At 47.5% G+C, this 25,196-nt stretch overlaps 1 protein-coding gene across 1 annotated transcript in view; it reads right to left on the bottom strand.

The window, feature by feature from the left end:
• ZC3H12C (zinc finger CCCH-type containing 12C) overlaps positions 1-25,196 on the bottom strand; it is a 106,344-nt gene that overhangs the window by 16,639 nt on the left and 64,509 nt on the right. Inside the window, exons 3-4 of the mRNA XM_068264979.1 lie at positions 4,518-4,657; positions 1,566-1,800 (exon numbers count right to left, since the gene is read on the bottom strand). Of these exons, the coding sequence (XP_068121080.1) occupies positions 1,566-1,800; positions 4,518-4,657 (375 nt within the window). The remainder of the gene's footprint in view (positions 1-1,565; positions 1,801-4,517; positions 4,658-25,196) is intronic.

Consider the following 25,196-nt stretch of genomic DNA (forward strand, 5'->3'; position numbering starts at 1 on the left):
ATATCATATGTAGGGCAAAAAAGCAATGGAGGCTGGCACTTCCACTTCCAAAAATAGAAAAGCTCTTTTATTGAAGCATCAGATAAAATCAGTGGCTATACAGCGACAGCCCGCTGTTTCAGGTTTTAGCCTTTTCTCAAGCTGTTACAACCACCTTGCAAATCGTTTGGATCTAAAGGTGTGATGATCTATTGAGGCTTTGGCACTCCTATCCCTATTGTTTGTGAGTGCTACACTTTTTACTATTGCACTATCATATGTAGGGGTGATGACTGCATTTTACATGTAGGAGTGATTGCTGCCTTTCATATGAGGGTGATTGCCGCATTTCATATGCGGTGTTTGCTGCATTTTATATGTAGGAGTGATTGCTGCATTTCATATGAGGGTGATTGCTGCACTTCATATGTAGGGGTGATTGCTGCATTTCATATGAGGGTGATTGCTGCACTTCATATGTAGGGGTGATTGCTGCATTTCATATGAGGGTGATTGCTGCATTTCATGTGTGGTGGCAATTACTGCTATTTTTTAGTTAGAGTTGTTTTTTTAGTTGTGTTGAAGGTCTTCCAAATTTGCCTTTTATTAGCCCGACTCACAATCTGTTAAGTAGTAAGGAAGGTCCGCAACGATGTCTCCAGTAAATGCTCAATTTTATTTAGGACATATCCTCATGACAGTAAAAAGCACAGCTGACATGTTTCGGGCCAAGCATGCCCTTAATCATAGCTTGGGCTATGATTAAGGGCATGTTTGGCCCGAAACATGTCAGCTGTGCTTTTTACTGTCATGAGGATATGTCCTAAATAAAATTGAGCGTTCACTGGAGACATCGTTGCGGACCTTCCTTACTACTTTGCATATTGACTGGTTTAAGCAACCAAGAGTCCAGCACTGTCTCTGACAGCTTACAGTGTAGCGGTGAACTCCTTCTTTGACACAATCTGTTGTGATTGTGCCCATACCGTATTTTGCTCATTTGCATGTTACACACCAGAGGGGATTTGACAACTGCGCATTTTACATGGTAGATGGTCTAATTTCATGTTGGATCTATGCCTAATCCTAGCCGATCCCTCCCAGCGATGTGTGACCCTAACCAACCTCCCCACCCCTCGAAGTCTAACCCTAACCTACCCTATCCCCACACTGATGTCTAACCCTAACGTTCCCCCTTCCCTCAACCAATGCCTAAACCTAACCACCACCTCTCACCCGCTGCAAAAACGCGCAGTGGAAGTTCAGGCACCCCATGTTAATATCAGCAATGAAAGGAAATTTGGTCCACCCGCTATACAAGCTGCAGCCACAAATATCAGGTGCTTCACTTTTGGGGCGCTTAAACTTCTGTGGTGCCTCCGGACGCCAAATTTCCTGTCTCCCAGAGGACGTGCTACGTTGTTATCTGAATGGTCGTTAGGCAGAAATATTTGTTCTTTGGTAAGCAAGACATTCCACATATTCTGTATTTAATCCGAGCATGTAGCTATCTGCTTGGAGCTTTAAGCTGTTGCCTCCACCGTGATGTGTTTGATGTTTATCTTTGCATAGGGTAATTAACTTACTTGTCGTTGACAAATGAATACATTAGCAGCCTTTCATCGATGAATTTCTTCCATTCAGGCTTCTCATTTGCCAGATCCCTGTAGTTGTCATTAGACACAATGATGCCATCCGATTCGAATGCCAGCTTCACTATGAAGCGATCGTCGTAGCACACCACTCTCCGGCCCTGCACTCGGCGGGATGGCGTAAAGACCAGAATCTTGTCCTTCTCTAACCTGCGCAGGATTTCTTGGTCTGACAAAGGGAAATAAAAAAAAAAATGCAGTCATTGTCTGCAGTCAGCCTGTAATCTACTTATAGATACCATTTTTTTTAAAGGAAACCTTAGGTGAAAATACGCTGATAAGATAAAGAATTGTATGATGACAATGGTCAATTGTAAAAATGACTTCTTTAGAAACAGTTTTATATTCTGTGTGTTGCGAGCAGAACATTCTTCGATCACCAGGCATTGCCATCCCTCTTCAGCCATATCTGTTACTAAAGTGCCACTAGAGGATGTCATACAGAGGCGTATCTAGAGGGGTACAGGCATGGCTTGTGCCATGGGTGCCACAGCACCATGGGCGCCATTCCTACCCCTGTGCTGCACCGCCATGCCTGCCCCTATGCCGTGCCACTATGCCTGCCTCAATGCCTCCCTGTCATTCAGACCTCAGATCAGATTAATGCGGATATCTGGGGAAAATGGATACTTAATTATGTAGGGCGCACTTTGCTTAGTGTTAGAAAAGAGGACAGAAAGTGAATAAGAAGGGCAATTTCCCCCAAAAAACCTCAGCAAAATCCAGAGCCCAAAAAATACAGGCCACCATAACATATGTCTGGAGCGAGAAAGGATGCTGTTTTTAGAAGGGAAGGGGACTCTGACAGAAGGAGGGGGGGGCGCAATTTCAGTGTTTGCCATAGGCTCTATATTACCCAGATACGCCCCTGATGTCATAGAGCTGAGATTGTATGACAGAAAAGGGAATTTCGGCAGCATTGACTGGTGAGTGACTGGTGAACATTGACTGGTGAGTGAAGCATGCTCTGCTATGCATATATCATAGGCACTGACTACCACATCATCCATGGAGTTGAAATCGAAGCATCTTGGACTTGTGTTCCTGCTGGATGCACTCTAGTTGAAGACTATTCAGGCCTCCTAATGCTTACTCTAGTCCAGTGATCTACAAACTTGGCTCTCCAGCTGTTAAGGAACTTAAGTACCACAATGCAGTGCGGGAGTCTGACAGCCACAGTCATGATTCATAAAGGCAAATGCATTGTGGGACTTGTAGTTCCTTAACAGCTGGAGAGCCAAGTTTGCAGTTCACTGCTCTAGTCTGCCAATTATACACTTTTACGGGAGTCTTTTAATGGCTGACATAATGTGCAGAAAACAGATTTTAGACTAAAGCTGTTACCGCATGGAAAAATAAAATGACAGACTAGTGAGGAAAATTACCTCACTAATAGGCCTGAAAGATAAATAAAATTTAAACCGAAATCGCGAACAACAAGTTCACAATTTCGGAATCATCAAACAGGAGAATATCGCGATGACGACATTTCCACAAGGGGGAAGTTTGAAGATACTGCTTCAAACTTCCAAGTCCCAGCGTATGTGGCCCGCAGTGTCAGTCATACTATCCGCATGAGTTCAACGCTGTCCATCCTCTCTTGCCGGCTCATGTGCACTGCATACTTCCTGGTTCCTGTATGTCACATGACATACAGGAAGTATGCCATGCATTAGAGCCTGCAGGATGCGAAGTGGATAGACTGGCATCGCTGGACTTGTGCTGGAAGGTATGTCCACCACTGCCGTAGCTTAGGGGACAGAGCGGGCACAGAGAGAGACAAAAAGGGCACAGAGAAAAAAAAGGACAAGAGAGGCCCAGAGGGGGCACAGAGAGACAAAAGGGGCACAAAGAGAGACACAAAGGTAGCAAGACAGAGGCCCAGAGGGGGCAGAGAGAGAGAGACCCAGAGGGGGCAGAGAGAGAGACAAAGGGGATAAAAAAAGACACACGGGACAAAAAAAAGACACAGATGGGACACAGAAAAAGGGGGACACAAAGACACAGGGTGCACAAAGAGAGACAGGGGACAGAGAGGCACAAAGGGGGAACAAAGCTTAATTTGAAGGAAATCGTGAATCAAATCGAAATCGTGATTTGCAACAGAAATCGCTCAATTCAATTTTTTCCTAAAATCGTTCAGGCCTACTCACTAAATGTAAACTCTCATAGACCACACCAAGTAGAACCTTTGGCAAAACAAGTGATGTTCGGTATATTGTCTCCAGCCTGAAGCTCTCGGTAACTAACAGCAATTCGGTAAAACGGACAGGCTAAGGAGACAGCCAATAGGAGGAACCACCCTGTCCTACTAATCACTCATTTGGCACCGATGTACTGCCAGACGGGACACAAGAAAGTAAAAAGCAAAAGGAGATGCAGGAACAGAGCAAATTCATGGAGGTTTCTCTGTATCCCTTTAGACGTGCACAGGGAAAGACTGATACACAGAGAGAGACCTCCAGTGCCATGCATACCGATCTAAAAGTATTGCTGGGGATGCCTTCCTTTAGTACGCTGTCACAAGCAGCTCTTGCAAAGGAACAGCTCATGTTTTAGGCAGACCACCTGAAGGATAATCACAAAGTTGGCCAGAAGTGAGAGAACATCACCATAGCAAAACACAGCTTTCCACTGGACCTACTTCACTGCTGGTTAGACTTACCAAAAAGGTCTTGGCGAATTGAGCCATTTTACAGGCAGGAAGTGGGCAAAGGTGGACAAGTCGTGAGAGCGCATTCAGCAGGAACAAAATACCAGAAGTGGAGATGTCCTCCACTAAGACGAGAATCCTTTTTAAACCCACACTCCCTAGCATCTCCAAAGCAAAAGTAGAGTAATTTTTCACTCGTAGGTTTGTGAGAGGGTTGGTTATAACATTCTTACCAGTAATGAGGGCATCAGGTCGAGACTGCTCTTTCCTCCATGCTGGCACAAACACAGTGACATTCTTATGTCCTCTGTCCAGGAACCAGGACACAGCTAGCTTGATCCCACGACAAGAAAATACTTCTTTATTCCCATGACTGCAAGAGGGAAAAGATATCATTAGCGCACACAAAATGTTTAAATTATTTCAGACAACTATGGTCCCCTGACCGTGCATTGAGCTTTCCAGGAGGGATACCGATCATTGTGTAGGAGACATAGGGGTATGTTCACTAAACTGCAGTAAGTAGAATATTGTGCGCAAAGTCCTACCAGAACCCTGAGTAGAGCGACCATGCAATGCATTACGCACTAATCATGGTGCATTAAGACTTAACGCACAATATTGTGCTGGCCGTAGTTTAGTAAACATAGTGAATAAATGTGTCTCCTAAGGCCCCGTTCACACTTGCATTTCTCTGCCAAATGGACCGGATGACCTGACCGGATCAGGATCGGAACCGTACGGTTCTGATCTGGATCCAATCCGGATCCGGTCAGGTTGCATCAGGTGTACATCAGGATGCGATCCGGATCCGTTTGGCAAAAGAGAGTAGAAATAAATAAAAATGTTGGGGTCTGAGAGGTCAGCAGAAGGTGCACCTGTGGAATCAGGTCCTCCGCTGTTTAGGCCTCACCTCCGACATACTGCCAACAGCTCCAGCACGTTAAAGTCACTGCTGCTCCACTCCAAAATGCTTGCCCATGTGTCCCCATCCAAAATCGCCGCTAGAATACGCATAGGAAGTGGGGTAGAACGTCAGGTGTTTGTAGCCAGTGTGTTCTGTGCTTCCGTTTCCCATTGGTTTTCTATTTCCGGATGGTGCAGTCAGGCTCCGGTCCGGGTGTGTGGGCCGGATGAGCCGGACCAAAAAATAGCGCATGTTGGAAAAGTGTCCGGAGTCGGATCCGGCTCCGTACTGTACGGAACGGACGCGTGTGAACGTCCGCATAGCTTTTGCATTGCTATGCGGAACGTACGTTCCGTTTGTACAGTATACGGTCCGGATCCGATCAGGCGGATCCGGACAGGGAACGCTAATGTGAACCGGGCCTAAGAGTATAGATGGTATATACAGGTCAATGTTTACAGCACAAATACAAACACAAGGCCAGGCCAAATATTTTTTCATACATCCTCTGGCTAACTGTAGACCCAGAAGATCCTGGTGGTGGGCATGGGCGAATGGATGCAATTAGGTTAGATGGGGGTAGGAATAAACAGTTCTTAGAATGGCCTATTAATCCAGGGAGCCATAGATTCCAAATTGAATGCTGCTGCTTTACGCCACAGGGGTAGCACGGTCTCCTTCACCTCTCTGCCATGGTACAGAGGGCCGTAATGGGTCACTCAGACGTCTCCCTAACCTCTCCAACATTGTACGGCGGGAAGTGATGGATAACTCAACGTCACCTTCACCTCTTCATCATGGTACAGAGGGCAGTGATGAGTCACTCGATGTCACTCTCACCTCTCCACCATGGTACGGAGGGCAGTGATGAGTAACTCAGACGTCTCCCTCACCTCTCCGCCATGGTGCGGCAGGACGTGATGGGTCACTCAGATATCTCCCTCAACTGTCTACCGTGGTACGGGGGTAGTGATCACTGATGGGTCACTCACATGTCTTCCTCACCTGTCTACCGTGGTACGGGGGCAGTGATGAGTCACTCAGATGTCTCCCTCACCTCTCCACCATCATGGTACGGAGGCAGTGATGGGTCACTCAGATGTCTCCCTCACCTGTCTACCGTGGTACGGGGGCAGTGATTAGTCACTCAGATGTCTCCCTCATCTCTACGCCATGGGACAGATGGCAGTGATGGGTCACTCAGATGTCTCCCTCACCTCTCCAGCATGGTACAGAGGGCAGTGATGGGTCACTGGATATCTCCCTCACCTCTCCACCATCATGGTACGGAGGGCAGTGATGGGTCACTCAGATGTCTCCCTCACCTCTCCAGCATGGTACAGAGGGCAGTGATAGGTCACCTGATGTCTCCCTCACCTCTCCACCATGGTACAAAGGGCGGTGATAGTTCACTTTATATCTCCCTCACCTCTCCACCATGGTACAGAGGGCAGTGATGGGTCACTCAGAGACACCTCCCTCACTTCTCCACCATGGTACAGAGGGCAGTGATGGGTCACTCAGAGACACCTCCCTCACTTCTCCACCATGGTACAGAGGGCAGTGATGGGTCACTCAGAGACACCTCCCTCACCTCTCCAGCTTGGTACAGAGGGCAGTGATGGGTCACTCAGATGTCTCCCTCATCTCTCCAGCATGGTACAGAGGGCAGTGATAGGTCACTTTATATCTCCCTCACCTCTCCACCATGGTACAGAGGGCAGTGATGGGTCACTCAGAGACACCTCCCTCACCTCTCCACCATGGTACAGAGGGCAGTGATGGGTCACTCAGAGACACCTCCCTCACCTCTCCACCATGGTACAGAGGGCAGTGATGGGTCACTCAGACATCTCCCTCACTACTCCACCATGGTACAGAGGGCAGTGATGAGTGACTCAGACGTCTCCCTCACCTCTCCGCCATCATGGTACGGAGGGCAGTGACGGTTGACCTGATGTCTCCCTCACCTCTCCACCATAGTACAGAGGGCAGTGACGGGTCACTCAGACGTCTTTCCCACCCTCATTTTTCTCTTTCAGCTGAACTTTCAGGCAGCAGAAATGAGTCTATGTAATTCAATAGATGAAAGGGAAATTACAAGAGCAATTTCTAGTGTAATGATTTCTTGTCTAGAGCGGGATCTGTATGAGAACATAAGCAATTACAGCAATGACTACTTATCACATGCATTTCTATTCACAGCAGCAACGGGAATTGCTGCAAAGGAAAGATAATTAATTGAACACTCTGTGCAAGGTAACTACATTCCCGTGCATATTCCAGGGGAAAAACACGGCGAGAATGTCTAATGCTAACTGGTCTTTGAGGAGGAGGAGAACAATGGCACGTTACCTTGTACTGCAGAACTTAAAGCTCAAAGCAAACCCAAGACCTCCAAACACAAATCTTCCACTGCTTCATGCTGAACTCTCCCAACTTTCTATACAGCTCCCAAAATAGTCAATTCTCCAATAAGGCAGATTGTAAAAGCAAAACACCTACTCATGAGTTTTGTAGCAGAGTCAGGGTCGTAACTGTAAACGAAGGGGTCCCGCAGCACAACTTCGATAGGGCCCCCCCGATTGTTTACACCCTCCTCCAATCTGATGACCTACAGGGCCTGTGGGCCCATCTATCATCATAGCAATAGCTCCCAACTGTCCCTTTTTGGGAGGCACAGTCGCTCTTTGGGCTCCAAATCCTCTTTCAAGACTATGTAAAGATGTTTTGTTTTTACTGAAAAATGTGTTTAATTGACTTTAAACTTTATTCTCGTCTTCTAAACTGATATAGTATAGACCACAGAAATGGGCAAGCACCATCAACCACTCAATAATGCAATAAAGTACTGTGTACTGAGTGTGCAGTAAGGAACTCAAAAATGTAAACAAGAACTGAACAAGAAAAGTAGTTCCCTCAAAGACCGCACCACTCAAAGAGTAAATATTAAATCCATCATCTTTATTCAAAAAAATAAATAAAATCACTTAAAAACAATAGGAGCCATGCAACAATAATAAGGATACATATATATATTGTATTATATTATGCTAATAAAAATATATCACTGTCCATAGAACAAGATGGTAAACGATAAAGCACAGTAATAATGAGGACTACTTGTCGCTAATCAATATAATCATTACCCATTACCATTATAGCATTACCCGGTAGAAGCCACCAGATTTCGGAGAGCGGCGAATCGCGACGGCACGCCCTTGGATGCCATGCTCCATCTGTTCCATTGACTCTTACCTGGTAAGCACTAGCTCACTTTTTCAGCGGGCACGCTGTCCTCACTGCACCTAGCACTGGTTCATGCTCTTTTGCACACACTTTTTCAGCGTAGTTACGCTGACTCTATTATTATTTTTTGCACTTTGCACTTTATATTTATCGTTATTTACTCCATAAGGGGTTCATCTTTGCACATTCATATCTTGTCTATCACGTGTTTGTTCAGGCTGCCTTGCTTATGCATTGATTATATTGATTAGCGACAAGTAGTCCCAGGGCCGGCCCTAGACTTTCTGCCGCCTGAGGCAAATTTTGAAAAAATTGCCGCCCGCAAACACTTCCCCCTCCCTCGCCTGGGTCCCCCGATCTGCGCTCCCCTCCAGCTTTAAATGTAGAGTAAGCAGCCGACAGACAGTAAGAGGCACGGGCGGGGGATCACTCACCTTCCTCATTCCAACGTGCGCTCCACTGACGTCACTTTCTGCAACGTCGGCCACGTACAATACAGTGGGCGGCGTTGCAGGAAGTGACGTCAGTGGAGCGCACACTGGAATGAGGAAGAGGTGAGTGATCCCCCGCCCGTGCCTCTTACTGTCTGTCGGCTGCTTACTCTACATTTAAAGCTGGAGGGGAGCGCAGATTGGGGGACCCAGGCGAGGGAGGGGGGGGGGGGTCCGACCCCCCTCCCCACTGCTAGGCCCAATACCCCCATCCTGCCCGCTACCCCTCCAGCTCAGCGGCCGGCCCCCCCGCACTCACAGATGGGGGGATGCCGCCCCTAGAACTTTGCCGCCTGAGGCAAAAGTTTCACCCCGCCTCATGAGCGGGCCGGCTCTGAGTAGTCCTCATTATTACTGTGCTTTATCGTTTACCATCTTGTTCTATGGACAGTGATATATTTTTATTAGCATAATATAATACAATATATATATGTATCCTTATTATTGTTGCATGGCTCCTATTGTTTTTAAGTGATTTTATTTATTTTTTTGAATAAAGATGATGAATTTAATATTTACTCTTTGAGTGGTGCGGTCTTTGAGGGAACTACTTTTCTTGTTCAGTTCTTCTAAACTGATATAGTTCTTATTTAAAAAAAATGATGACAGAAAATATCAATGTGGTGTTAATTATAAAACCACATCTTATGCTTATACATTGTTTGTGGTAGGCGTGGCTAGGAATGAGGCGGGGGGGGGGGACTAGGGTTGTGGTGGGGGTGTTTCTTAAATGTTCCGCTTTTTTATCTCAAAATGTTGGGAGGTATTATGTAACAAGCATGGCCATTGTGATCTCCTCCCATAACAGTGTGGCTACCATGATACCTAAAATATTAGAGGCAGAGGGCAGCCAGGCGATTTGCATTGTTTAAAAGAAAATAAATATGTGAGCCTCCATATTCCTCTCACTTTAAGTGCGCTTTAAGGTCTGCCTAAAAATGAAATCCCACCTTTGTTGAGAAACAGGCTGTGTCACAACTGAGAGTGGCAGTTTCCTGTCAGTCACAGTTACTCGTGCATGGAGAAGATGTACTGAAAGCTGGTGCAACACAGAGTACAGGTTCCAAACAAGGAAAGTAATGCTCTGTCTAAGCGCTGGGACCCACTATGGGCAGTTTGCGAAGTGCCACCATATCCCAGAGCAATCGCAATTTGGCTACTGTAGCCACTGATGTGATTGCTTCAGGATTGCTACCACACTGCTACAAGCTGCGTTTTGCGATTTCAGTGCTGCTAGTGCTACCCCCCCCCCCCCCCCCCCCATTTTCTCCCCACCAACTGAGCTTTCTGTTGGTGGGGTCTGATCGCTCGATTTTTTTTTTATTTTTACACTCCCCTCGCCAGCCAATCAGCATGATCAGCTGTCATAAGCTTCAGCCTATGACAGCCGATCACTTCCTGCACTACAGAGGGGACAGCCGCGTCACACGGCTATCCCCAGTACAGCGCTGCCTTACATCTCAGCGCTGTACAGCAATAAAAGACAGCGATTTCGCCATCTAACAGTCTCCCATCAGCGATCGCCCCCAAACCACGCCCCAAGGACTTTACGCCGATCGGCGTTAGGCGGTCCTGGGGCTACAGCCACGTCAACGCCCATCAGCGTGACGCGGTCGTCAAGAAGTTAAAAGCACAGAGCAAGTGCAGCAGTGTGTACAGGCCCTTAGTCAGTCTTGTAAATTTATAGCCAGCTACAAACAAAAATGAAATAGTACGTTTTAAATTGCAAGAACACTTGTGCAGCCCTGATACACATTTGCAGCAAATTGTTGCCGGAGTAAAAATTCACTTTAACTAATTTGGCCTCCTGGACGTACTAGCTACGCCCAGGAGGCCATGTGCGCTGCCGCGCGCTCCCGCGGCCGATCGCGTGCGTGCACGTGCACTCCCGGCCCGCGGTTCGCTAGCCAGGCAATCAGTGAATCGGGCTATGGTGCCCGATCACTGATTGCTCTCCCCCCGAGAAAAACCGTCAGCTTTGCAAGGAAGCTGAGGTTTTTCTGTTCCTATTTCCCCCGACGTCACTCTAAGCGTCCGTGTTATGCTTAGAGTGATGTCATTGTAAACAAACTCATGTGGCCAAAAAGCTAACTGCATGAAAATGCAAAAAAAATTAAAAAATAGACCAATATGTACAAAAAAAAAATTGATTTGCATCCCACCCTCCCAAAAATACCCACATCAAATGTTTAATAATAAAAAAAAAAACATTACAATTAATAAAAACAAAACACATAAATATTTACCTAAGGGTCTAAACTTTTTAAATATCTATGTAAACATGAAATATTTCTATTTTTTTTTTTAATTATAAGCTTGTAAAAAGTGATGGATGCAAAACGGAAAAAATGCACTTTTATTTCCAAGTAAAATATTGTCGCCATACATTGTGATAGGGACATAATTTAAACGGTGTAATAACCGGGAGAAATGGGCACATACAATACGTGAGTTTTAATTGTGGAGGCATGTATTATTTTAAAACTATAATGGCCAAAAACTGAGAAATAATGCATTTTTTCCATTTTTTCCTTATTCTTCCTGTTAAAATGCATTCACAGTAAAGTGGCTCTTAGCAAAATGTACCCCCCAAAGAAAGCCTAATTGGTGGCGGAAAAAACGAGACATAGATCAGTTCATTGTGATAAGTAGTGATAAAGTTATAGGCTAATGAATGGGAGGTGAACATTGCTCGGATGCATAAAGTGAAAACGACTGAAGGCTGAAGTGGTTAATACGTAGATAAATCTAATTGCCTGCGGCACACCTCGGCAATTAGAGGCTAATGGCCACAATGAATGCAGGCTACACACGTGGACTCTCCTAGCGGTTATATTTTTAGCATACTGGCGGAACGTAGGCCAGGCAACGCCGCGACGCTTCTAATAATCATCAAATGCCTTCACATTTCTACCTTGGTAAAATCTCATGCTGCTGTGGAAGTGCTCCCGCCCCGGTGTGTATTTCATCCAATTATATCTCCACACGAGGTCATTACTGAATACGGTGCACATTACACAGAGCTGGCTGTTTGAAAACATTAGCGGAGCTCCTGGGAATCCCCTGTATATTGGGGCACCTACTGACTTATGCCAAAGCAAAGTCTGAACTGAGTTAACACCGTGATATGAGGAATAAACTGCATGTCTGTAAGCAGGCCTGGGTCTTGGGCGTCTGCAGTCCAAAGGGGCACTTGAATATGAAAGAGGGGCTGCTACATATGAATGAGGCTGGAAAATGAGAACAACATATGAAAAAGGGAAAATTATGCCCAAGGGAGCTGCACATGAAAGAGAGGGGCTGCTGTATATGGATGATACACACGAAAGAGGGGGCTGCACATGGTATGGGAGGGGGGCTGCTGTACGTGGATGATACACATGAAAGAGGGGGCTGCACTTGTAGTGGGAGGGGGGCTGCTGTACATGGATGCTGCACATGGAAGAGGGGGCTGCACATGGAACGGGAGGGGTGCTGCTGTACGTGGATGATACACATGGAAGAGGGGGCTGCACATGGAACGGGAGGGGTGCTGCTGTACGTGGGTGATACACATGAAAGAGGGGGCTGCACATACAATGGGAGGAGGCTGCTGTACATGGATGATACACATGAAAGAGGGGGCTGCACATAGAATTGGAGGGGTGCTGCTGTACGTGGATGATACACATGGAAGAGGGGGCTGCACATGGAATGGGAGGGGCGCTGCTGTACATGGATGGTACACATGGAAGAGGGGGCTGCACATGGAATGGGAGGGGGCTGCTGTACATGGATGATACACATGAAAGAGGGGGCTGCACATAAAATTGGAGGGGTGCTGCTGTATGTGGATGATACACATGAAAGAGGGGGCTGCACATGGAAAAGAAGGGGCTGCTGTACGTGGATGATACACATGGAAGAGTGGACTGCACATGGAATGGGAGGGAGCTGCTGTACATGGATGATACACATGAAGGAGGGGGCTGCACATGGAATAGGAGGGGACTGCTGTACATGGATGTTACACATGGAAGAGGGGGCTGCACATGGAATGGGAGGGGCTGCTGTACATGGATGTTACACATGGAAGAGGGGGCTGCACATGGAATGGGAGGGGCTGCTGTACATGGATATTACACATGGGAGAGGAGGCTGCACATGGAATGGGAGGGGGCTGCTGTACATGGATGATACACATGGAAGAGGGGGCTGCACATGGAATGGGAGGGGGCTGCTGTACATGGACAATACACATGAAGAAGGGGGCTGCACATGGAAAAGGAGGGGGCTGCTGTACATGGACGATACACATGAAGGAGGGGCTGTACGTGGAATGGTAGGGGGGGCAGCTGCACAAGAAAGGGTAGCCACAACATACTTGGCCAGGGGCACAAAGTATAAATCCGGCATTGTGTGTAAGCCTGTATCCGCACCTGACCCTCACCCATCCTTATACTCCTTTATCATTACTATGACATGTAAAGAACTGTCTGAAGGTGCACACACCTGCAGCATCAGCATCACCCATAATGTCTGTGGCCTGATTGTTAGGGCTGCACTGAGATGAACAAGCGCTTCATGGGCATGTCCCTCAACTGTGGCTGTGCAGTGCTCTTCAATGGGGAGGGGCAGAGATGACAAGCATGCCCACCAGGTGGGGTATGCCAGGTCAGGTCAACTGCGCGATACCAACGGCAGACGTCTAATACACATCTGTGTTCTTTTTGGTAATTGGGCAACCAGGCGGTCATTTGGGCACCCAATGTGGCTAGTAGCCCATCGGCTACTACATAGAATTTAATGGTTGGAAGCGATCATATTGGTCGTTTAGGCATCCAATTTTAGGTTAGTGTAAGGCACTTACACTTAAAGAGAATCTGTATTGTTAAAATCGCACAAAAGTAAACATACCAGTGCGTTAGGGGACATCTCCTATTACCCTCTGTCACAATTTCGCCGCTCCTCGCCGCATTAAAAGTGGTTAAAAACAGTTTTAAAAAGTTTGTTTATAAACAAACAAAATGGCCACCAAAACAGGAAGTAGGTTGATGTACAGTATGTCCACACATAGAAAATACATCCATACACAAGCAGGCTGTATACACCCTTTCTTTTGAATCTCAAGAGATCATTTGTGTGTTTCTTTCCCCCTGCATCTCTCATGCACTGAAGTTTCAGGCTGCTCTTTTCTTCATGCAAACAGCTTTGCCTTTGTCTGTAATTCTTCAGTATGTGAAAGCCCAGCCAGCTCAGAGGACGATTTATCCAGCTTGTAAAAGATAAGAGAGAAGAGAGAAGCTGCTCTAATCCTAAATAACACACAGGCAGTGTGCAGAGAGGGGCCTGGAAGGGGGAGATGCATCACAGAACCACAACACTGAAGAACTTGGCAGCCTTCCAGACACAGGCTGACAAGTCTGACAAGAGAGCGATAAGTTGATTTATTACAGAGATGGTGATAGTAGAACGTGCTGCAGTAAGCCAGAACACATTAGAATAGCTTTTGGAACTTGTAGGATGATAAAAAACAGGATGCAATTTTTGTTACGGAGTCTCTTTAAGGTTAGGCCTTTAAGGTTAGACATAAGGAGGTGGGGTTAGGTTGGGGGGTTGAGATTAGGCACTAAGGGGGCGGGGGGGGGGTTAGAGGGTGTGTATGTGGGGGGAGTTCTTCTTTTTAGGCACTTTAGGTGAAAGAGGGGATTAGGGTTAGGCGATAGGTGTGGGCGTTAAGTTTAGTGTGCTACAGAGGGGGGTTAAGGCTTAAGCAATAAGTGGGGGTTAGGTCCCTACAGAAATGGTAAGGAATAAGATGAAGGGGGTTAAGGTTAGGCACTTAGAGCAGAGGGTGTTGGTTACAATAAGTTCCATGTAGTGCATAGTAAAGTATCAGCATTTTATATTATTGATAGCACCGCCCGGTGCCCAACGAATGTGGCAGCACCGCAATATGTACTTAAGTAAGCCCCACAACAAGACACCTGTCAATGTTGCTTCAATATCATGTTGAAGCGTCATCATGGGACACCTGTAGATATGCTAGATCCTCGGCCTATTGGCAGATGCCTCAAATGGGTGTGATTATTGCACGGGAAAGTGGGCGTGGCCATGACATGTGGGTGGGGTCTGGGTGTGGCCATGACATGAGGGTGGAGCCAACTGCATGTTGCTTACATGTCAATATGGACAAAAACAAAACAAAAAGTATAAACAAAACAAAAAATACTGTAACGATTGGTGTCAGCAACACAGATTTTTCTTATTGGTGATCTGCAGTATCACCAATAATACAGATGCTATACCTGATTATGTGGTGATCTGCAGAATCACCAATAATACTAGTATAGCTAGACACAGGACACCTAATGTGGTATTGTGTTTGGTGCAACAGTAATTGGAGAAGTTATCTCCCGAGGAGCGGGAGATACAGACAATACTGCAGTCAAGGATCCCCTGAGGGGCAGGGGATTCTTGATTGCACTGCAGCCAGTGGACGCCTGAGAAGCAGGGACCACTGACGGTGTTTGAGAGTATGATCACCTGAAGAGCAGGTGATCAAGACTAAGCTATAGCCTAGGATCCCCTGAGGAGCAGGGAATACAGACTGTACTGCAGCCAAGAATTCCCTGAGGAGCAGGGAATTCAGATAGTACTGCAGCCAGTGGACACCTGAGGAGCAGGGACCACTGACTGTGCTGCAAGGGTGGTCACAGGTGGAATGAGTGATTAAGACTGTACTACAGCCAAGGATTCCCTGAGGAGCAGGGAATCGGACTGTACTGCAGCCAGTGGACCCCTGAGGAGCAGGGACCACTGACTGTGCTGCAAGGTGATCTCCTGAGGAGCAGATGATCAACAGACACTGCTTGCAGCTAACAGACACCTGAGGAGCAAGTGTCACAGACAGTACAGCAAGGCTGATCACCTAAGGCTTAGGTGACAGCCTTTAGGAATTCCCTCACTAGTGGCAAGACCCACTAGTGAGGGCAGAAAGGTCAGACAAGCAAGGTCAGTAATGAACGGACAGATAAAGTACAGAGACGGAAGACTGATTTGGTATCAAGGTACAGGCAGTGTCGGCAACAGTAATCAGATAGGCAGAAGTACCGAATCAGTAAGCAAGAGGGTAGCCAGGAAAGCGAGGGATCATAACAGATAAACAATAGTAATATAGCAATCTCCTAGTCTAGGTGTGAAGTCCTTGGTTTCAACACCTGGGCACTAGACTAACAGATGAACAGTTGCAATATAGCAATATCCTAGTCTAGGTGTGAAGTCCTTGGTTTCAACACCTGGGAACTAGACTAAAGAATGGTACACAAGTCTTACAATACAATAGTACTTAAAGCTATCAACGGAATCTGACTAAGTGTGAATTCCCAGCTCCGGCTGGTTCTAACACACTGTAAGATCTGACTAGGGTCTGAGTGCTCACACCTAAGCATTCACAACAGCAGACAACTCACAACTGACAGGCAAGCCCTATAAATACCCAGAGCGCTCCGCAGCGCCGCCCCAGTCACTCAGCCAATCCGGAGCATAGCTGGAGTCAGCTGACCGGCTTGATCAGCTGACTCCCCTTCAGGGGCGGCGCCAGGGGGGTGCAAGGGGGTGCTCGAGCACCCCCTAGAATTGTCCAAGCACCCCCAAAGCACCCCCTGGAGTGAACTGACTTCAGGCGTCTAAAAGACGCCAAGTCAGTTCACACAGCGGCAGCACGGAGCAGCAGGCAGGGCTACGGTAAGATGGCCGCCCGGAGCCCTGTTCTGCAGACTTCGAGTCTGCAGTGCATGGCTTCGGGCGGCCATTTTCCCGTAGCCCTGCTCTCTGCATGCAGGCAGGAAGTCTCGTCGTGACGTCGGGAAGGAAGAGGATCGTGGGCGCGCGGGCGCTGCGCGCCACAATGAGGTCGGGACTCGGGACAGGAGGTCGGGAAAGAAGGTCTTCTGGCTGTAGGTGAGTAAATGGGTTTTTCTTTTTCAGGTGATGCTGATTGTGCATATTGGGGTCATATCTGCTACGGATTGTGCATATTGGGGTCATATCTGCTACGGATTGTGCATATTGGGGTCATATCTGCTACGGATTGTGCATATTGGGGTCATATCTGCTACGGATTGTGCATATTGGGGTCATTTCTGCTACGGATTGTGCATATTGGGGTCATTTCTGCTACCGATTGTGCATATTGGGGTCATTTCTGCTACCGATTGTGCATATTGGGGTCATATCTGCTACGGATTGTGCATATTGGGGTCATATCTGCTACGGATTGTGCATATTGGGGTCATATCTGCTACCGATTGTGCATATTGGGACCATATCTGCCACCGATTGTGCATATTGGGACCATATCTGCCACCGATTGTGCATATTGGGGTCATTGGACGTGTTTTTTGTTAAAATCTGCTCACATTACGTGTATTTTCTTGAGAAAACCTGCACAATTATGTGAATTTTCTGGGAAAAGGGTCACCAGAACTTGGGCCCTCTGTCTTTGCGTTGCACTTTTAAAGGGAACCCGAGGTGAGAATAATATTGAGGCTGCCATATTTATCTCCCTTTAAGCAATACCAGTTGCCTGGCTGCCGTGCTGGTCCCCTGCCTCTTATTCTTTCAACCATAGACCCTGAACAAGCATGCAGCAGGTCAGGGGTTTCTGACAATATTGTCAGAACTGACAAGATTAGCTGCATGGCTTGTTTCTGGTGTAATTCAGTTCACTACTACAGCCAAATAGATCAGCAGGGCTGCCAGGCAACTAGTATTGTTTAAAAGGAAATAAATATGGCAGCCACCATATCACTCTCACCCTGGGTTCACTTTAAATTACAGTTAGCCCCGCCCTCATCCGGTCATGACCACGCCCATTTTTTCGCCGCGGCTGTAGCCACACCCATTTTTTGCCGCGGCGCGCTCCCCCGGAAATTGGTCCAGCACCTGCATAGCACCCCCTAAAAAAATTTCCTGGAGCCGCCACTGCTCCCCTTTTACTTGCATAAAGGTCCTGTCGCGTGGCGCGCGCGCGTAGCTCTTAATCTGCGTGCACTAGAAGGACCAGGCGAACCAGCAGCATGTAGCTGCACGGCAGAAGCCGCCCGGCTGGAACGCAAAGATGGCCGCCATGCCGCTAGCCCATGCGGCGGCATCTCCGCTATCCTTTACAAATACATAATTAAGTAGGACATTAGACTATGGTAGGGATTAGATGGTGAGCTCCTCTGAGGGCAGTCAGTGACATGGCTATGTACTTTGTAAAGTGCTGCACAAGAGGTCGCGGCGGTAGTAATGCACTAGCACAGAACGCTGCGATATGCAGAAGCACACGCGGCCAAGCATGCGCAACAGAGCACACAGCCAGCCCGGTACACCAGCCCTAAGCCTGATCACAGCCAGCAGTGTAGGTGGTAAGTTACGTCAGTGCGGCACGCAGCAAAAAAATGGGCGTGGCCATGATGTCATGTGGGCGGGGCTAACTGTAATGTAACTCATAACAGTGAGGCGGCAGGTCAGAGTTTCCTCCCACAACAGTTAGGAAAAGTGACTCTAAGGCTTCCTGCACATTGCAAATCTGATTTGCAATTCCAATTTTCCATGAATGCTATGACCAGAAAAACGCAGCAAAACCACAGCACGCAGTAACGATTAAAAATCGGAATCACATGTAATAAAACTATTAAAAATCAGAATCTCATGCAGTGTGCAGGGAGCCTAAGGGTAATTAGACATCATTCCACAAACACATAAGGAAGCAGTGTTTCTGCCATGATGTGGTGAGACAGAAGATTTGCATCATGGATGTGCAGATGATAAATCAGCAGAAACTTTATTAGCATACCCATACCTCCCAACATTTTAAATCTAGGAATCGGGACACTTAGGCCACACCCATAACCATGCCCCCCCCCCATTTTTTCTTTAATTAATAATGTTCCTTAATAATTTTATCTCCCCCATATATGATGAGGAGGAGGGTGTCCGTGGGTGGGAGGGTGTCCGTGGGTGGGAGGGTGTCCGTGGGTGGGTGAGGGTGTCCGTGGGTGGGTGGGTGAGGAGGAGGGTGCCAATGCAAGAAAAAAATGATCAAGGCACCAGCCGCGGGTAAATGGGATGCGGGACGCGTGCATCCCATTACTACCTCCCTCCCTCCCTCCCTCCCTCCCTTGGAATCTGCCCCCCCTGTGTCTCCCCCCTGTTTGCAGAGTGCGCAGCTAAGCGGAGCGGGCTGTCAGCTTACCGGTATCCATGGACGCATACCGATGTCCGGCTTCAATCTGCTTCCTGTGACGTCACAGGAAGCAGGAAGCCAGATGGTGGTACGCGTCCATGAATACCGGTAAGCTGACAGCCCGCTCCGCTTAGCTGCGCACTCTGCAAACAGGGGGGAGACACAGGGGGGGCAGATTCCAAGGGAGGGAGGGAGGGAGGTAGTAAAGGGATGCACGCGTCCCGCATCCCATTTACCCGCGGCTGGTGCCTTGATCATTTTTTTTCCACCCTCACTGCCCACTGCTGCCCGGGACTTGGGGGGCTCATACCGTGATCGCGGGAGAGCCCCCCAAAATCGTGACAGTCCCGACGAAAACGGGACGGTTGGGCCCTATGGCATACCATTTAGTAATCATGAGACGACAACAGAATGTCAAATGCTGCAACAATGAGCAACCAAAGCAGCAAATGTCGCCAACTATGACCATCAAGTAATAAATGCAGCAACCGTTACCTCTGAATCTGACACAAACTGCAACAACCGTTACTTCCGACACATCAAATGCAAAAACCATTACCTCTGACACATGATATGCAACAACCCCTACTTCCGACACATGATATGCAATAACTATTACCTCCAATACATGAAATGCAAGAACCATTACCTCTGAAACATAATATGCAACAACCCCTACTTTTCACACATGATATGCAAAAACCCTACTTCTCACACATGATATGCAACAACCCCTACTTCCGGCTATATGCAACAACCCCTACTTCTGACACATGATATGCAAAAGAACTATTACCTCCAATACATGAAATGTAAGAACCATTACCTCTGAAACATGATATGTAACAACCCCAACTTCTGACAAATGAATGCAGCAAATGATTTCCCTAACACATGGAATACGGCAAACGTTACTTTTGACATATGAAATGCAGCAAATCGGAAATTAAGCAAATATTACCTCCCACACATGTTAAAATTCAGTAAGCATTATCCCCCACACATGAAAAATACACATATAAAAATGCAGCAAATGTTACCTTAGACATAATTTAATTAAATGTTCCGGCCCACTGGGTGCTGGCGGGATGGAGCTGCTGAGTAGGGTGGGAGAGTGACACTGGATGCGGCTGAGAGGGTGACATAGGGTGGAAGGAGGGTGACATTGCCTGGAATGGGAGGAGGATGACACTAGGTGGGGAGGAGAATAACACTGGGTGGGGAGAGGGTGACACTGACTGGGTTGGGAGGTGGGTGATACTAATGGGATGTGGAGGAGGGTGACAGACACTAAGCGGGGAGGAGGGTAATAGGTAGGGGCCCCCGTAGGTAACTAGGCGTAGATAGGTGCCCCCGTAGGTAACTAGGCGTAGGTAGGTGTCCCCGTAGGTAGCTAGGCGTAGGTAGGTGCCCCCATAGGTAGCTAGGTGCCCCCATAGGTAGCTAGGCATACATAGGTGTCCCAGTATAGGCAGCTAGGTATAGCATAGGTAGGTGCCCCCGTAGCTAGCTAGGCGTAGGTAGTTGCCCCCATAGGTAGCTGGGCAATGGGCATAGTAGCCAGGCGGTCAGGGAGCTGGGGTAAAAGTAGCCAGGCCGGCAGGGGGGGGGGGGGTAAAAGGCGCAGACAGGCGGGCAAGGAGAGTGGTAGCTTTGCCGGAAGTCATGCGCCATTCTTACTTACGGTTCCTGCAGTCCATGTGGAACGCAGAACCGGAAGTATGCGGCGGTTTATACCCGGCATCAGGGAGGGCGGGCAGAGCAGGTGGCGGAGGCGGAACTAAAGCGGCCAAGCGGCCGCTCTATTGGTAGGTGGAAAGGGACAGAGCCTTCCTCTCGCCGGCGTCTGCCCGCCCCCTGAGCCCCTGAGTCCCAAAAGCAGACGCTGCGGCCAGTGCGGACAGGGACCGTGTGACGTCACAACGACGTCACGGAGCCTCCGAGGCCCCTAAAAACATGAGGCCCCAGGCAGTCGCTTGGCTTGCTTGGTGCCTGGCGGTGCCCCTGCAGTGCCAACGAAGCGAGGCAGCATATTTCAAATCATCTGTCAAAGCTAGCAAGTAATACAGTACCTTGCTGCAGACTGAAATTAAAAAAAGTTTTTAAGCACCTAGCAACTGAAATAGTACATAAAAGTAGGCGAGAAGTATTATCAAATGCCTCTCCTATTATATAAGGCAAGTTTTATGGGGAACCAATTCACGTATCAGTAGGGATGGCAAATGAGGTGCAAAACACATTTCAAGTTGATGCAGGATTATGCAAATTTTGTATGCAAATTTATGCAGCTTGAAAATGGATCAATCACATTTTACCTCAGCAGGATTTGATTGGTTAATTGACCAGCTGCATAAATTTGCAAACAAAATTTGCATAACGCTGCATCAAAATTATTTGCATTTCACTGGCCACCCCTACTTATCACTATGCTTTTGGAATGTGGGTGGAACCAGAGTGCCCAGAGAAAACCCACTCAACCATGGGGAGAACATACAGACTCCAATGGCATCCTGGTCTTGATTCAGGCCTGGGGCACTAGAGTTGCAAGGCAAATGTGTCGCTAATCAGTCATCGTGGTACCGGTTTATTACACTTAACAGCTAAGAGTAAGAAAGTGCTGTATGTAGCATTTTTGGAGCAATTACGATTCCATAACAAGCAGGGCCCGGGGTAAAAGTAACCTGGTCCCCCCACTACCAAAGTTATCCTCCAGGGCCCCCGATTTGGCCGCCGAACGTCCACCCAGATCAACTTGCAGCTTGGCATAGGGAATGTGGAGACCACATGCGTCTGCACTACAGCCTCCACAATCCCTTGCATCACCTATTACACATACCAAGTGACAGCTCCTAGCCAATGAGTGGTCACCTGGTACGAGCAGTAGGTGATGAGAAGGTATTGTGGGGGCTGTAGGGCAGACAGACGCTTGTGGCCTACGCATCTTCTACACAGCACTGAAATGCTGTGCAGCCAGCCTCATATTGCAGGGGCCCGGGAGAAGTCCAGGGGGTGACCACCTGGAGTTCCGGCAGCGCAGGGGGGCCTGGTAGCTGTCAGGTGCACTGGGGCAATTGCCCCATTTGCCTTAATGGCTGCGCCAGCCCTGGTAACAAGTATATAAAAGCAGAATTGCTACTATAAAATCACTTGAAAATCAATAGCGTGAAGAAGCCGGGCTATGGCCCACTAGAGTGACTTAAAGGAGTACTATCGATTGAAACGACTTTTTTTTTTAATACTCTATATTAGTGTACACATTACCACTAGTGCTAGGGGCACTTTATTTATTCACCCAGCTCTCTCTCTCCCTATCCCTGCTTAAAAATGTATTTCTCACACAGCTCATAGTAGTTTGGGTCACCCTGAGCTGCTTGGTTACTCTGTCACACAGCTCACAAATATATTTCACTGTGTCACTCACAGCATGCAGCAGACATGAGGAGAAATAGGCTGATCTGAGGTGGTAACAGGTAACTAAATGAGCTGGAATATTGCTGGAATATAACTAGCTATACCATGAGTCTGTGTTTACACTCAGACTGGCTGCCTGCTTGAGGTGATTCACTCCAGGCTGCATCCACTTTACAAGCTGCTGAGAGGGGCAGACCACTGTCTACAATTATCATTATTAGTATCTTTATCAGTCAAGAGAAGCAAAGATAATAAACACACATTGCTAGAATCTTTAACCCCTTACCACCATATCAACAAGATTCTTTCAGCAAGGTGATAATTAAACTATAAACTGAGGAGTTGATAGCATCTCCCCTGTGCAGACATGGTCTAGTCCTCTGGGAGCCCAGTATTAGATACATTTTGTATCCAACACTGATGCCAAAACTGACGGAGGATTTTACAGCTGAGAGGAACAGCTGTGTGAGGAATCAAATTGCTCCTAGTACTTGTCCTAATGTGTGCTACAACATACAGCATTTAAAAATAAATGCATACATCGATAGTATTCCTTTAAGCTGCATTTTGGAATTGCCAACACTTGCTGTCGATTCCAAAAGCTCTATGCTAATGAAAGTCAATGCAGGCAAACCCACAGAAGCGATTGCAATTAGGGAAATTGGGGTCCTGTAGCATTTTTTTAAAGGACAACTGAAGTGAGAGGGATATGGAGACTGCCATATTTATTTCCTTTTAAGCAATACCTATTGCCTGGCTATCTTGCTGATCCTCTGCCTCTAATATGTTTAGCCATAGCCCCTGAACAAGCATATGCAGATCAGGTGTTTCTGACATTATTGTCAGATCTGACAAGATTAGCTACATGTTTGTTTCTGATGTTATTGAAACACTACTACAGCCAAATAGATCAGCAGGGCTGCCAGGTAACTGGTATTGTTTAAAAGGAAATAAATATGGCAGCCTCCATATACCATTTCAGTTGTCCTTCAAGCGATTGCGCTCCAAAGAAAGATATGGATGCTAGAAAATCACTTAAAAATTGCTGTTTTGTTTTTAACTACCTGAACCACTCACACACAAAAAAAAATACCAAATGTAATCGCTAGAAATAAAATCTCTACCAAAAACACAGAAAATCAAATTGGAAATTGCTGTACAAAACGCTAGAAAAAAAATGCAGAGCTGTTATCCTCCATAGATATCTTGTAGCTTGAACATTTATTTTAAAGCCGGATTGTCCGCCCCAAAATCAAATTGCATTTACCCACTGCTCTGTGCTTATTATGTAGTCTACATCTTGATCCTGCATTGCAAGCATTCCAATATAATTATACATGTTTTTGCTGTAATGAATCTTATTTCCATCAGCCTGGCTCCTTTCTGGTGCATTGCCGGGGAGAAGGAAGCTTGTTATCTCCCCTCCCACATTCCTGCTCCTTACTGATTGGCTGAGGGTAGTTTAGTGTGACGCATGGCTGAGAAGGGAAATACACCTCATTCCTCTGCAGAAGCTGCTGTCCTGTCCCTGCTATCCTACTAGCGAATGTGTGCTCACTCCCGAATAAGATAGATGAACTGCTTCTCCTACTAGATAGCAAGCCCTCGATTGGCAGGAACTCCCGGTTCTCTGCTTTACTGAAACCTGGATGAGCGATAGTACCCCGGACAATACTCTTCAGGTGCCAGGTCACGACATCTTTCGAGCAGACAGAGATCAGGCCCTTTCTGGGGAAAAGCACGGAGGAGGCATATGCTTCTACATGAACACCTCCTGGTGCACCACCACCACCACCACCCTCAGCAAGATCTGTTCCCTCGATGTTGAGCTACTGGCCATCAACTGCAAGCCCCCGTACTCACCCAGGGAGTTTACATCCTTTGTTCTCTTTGGAGTCTACATCCCCCCCGATGCGAACACCAAGACTGACCTACAAATTCTTAACGACAGCATCCTGCAGTGGGAAACTGCTCTTCCAAAAGCCCTCTTCACATCATCCTGAGGGATGCCAGGAACTGCCCCAGTACAAGCAGCACATCACCTGCCCCACCAGGAACCACAACACCCTGGACCACTGCTACACAGTGCAAAAGAACGCGTACAAGGCCACTCAGAGAGCTGCCCTGGGGGACTCAGATCACTTCCTAATTCATCTGATCCCCACCTACCGAAGGCTCCTGGAATCCACTAAGCCTGTCATCAGGACTGTCAAAAAGTGGACAGATTATGTAAAGCTGGAGCTGCAGGCATGCTTAGATTGCACAGACTGGTCGGCCCTGGAGGCACCCACCTTGGCTGCATGAACAGACAACGTCACCTCCTATATAAGCTTCTGTGAGGAGTCGTGTATCCCAACTAAGACCTTCAAGGTCTTCCCTAACAACAAGCCCAGGTTCACCAGTAAGCTGTGTCGACTTTCGGAAACTCAAGGAGGAGGCGCACAAGTCCGGCACCCCAGCTGAGTTCAGGGAGGCCAGAAATACCGTGAAGCAGGAACTAAAAGCTGCTAAGAGGGCCTACTCGGATAAGCTGAGGCTCAGTCTCCAGTCAAACAACTCCCGGGAGGCCTGGAAAAGTCTCAGGGCAGTTACCAACAAACCCGCCCACCATCAGACGATCCCTAGTATTCAACTAGCTGAG

Source organism: Hyperolius riggenbachi, chromosome 2, assembly GCF_040937935.1.
Source record: "Hyperolius riggenbachi isolate aHypRig1 chromosome 2, aHypRig1.pri, whole genome shotgun sequence".
Taxonomy (NCBI): domain Eukaryota; kingdom Metazoa; phylum Chordata; class Amphibia; order Anura; family Hyperoliidae; genus Hyperolius; species Hyperolius riggenbachi.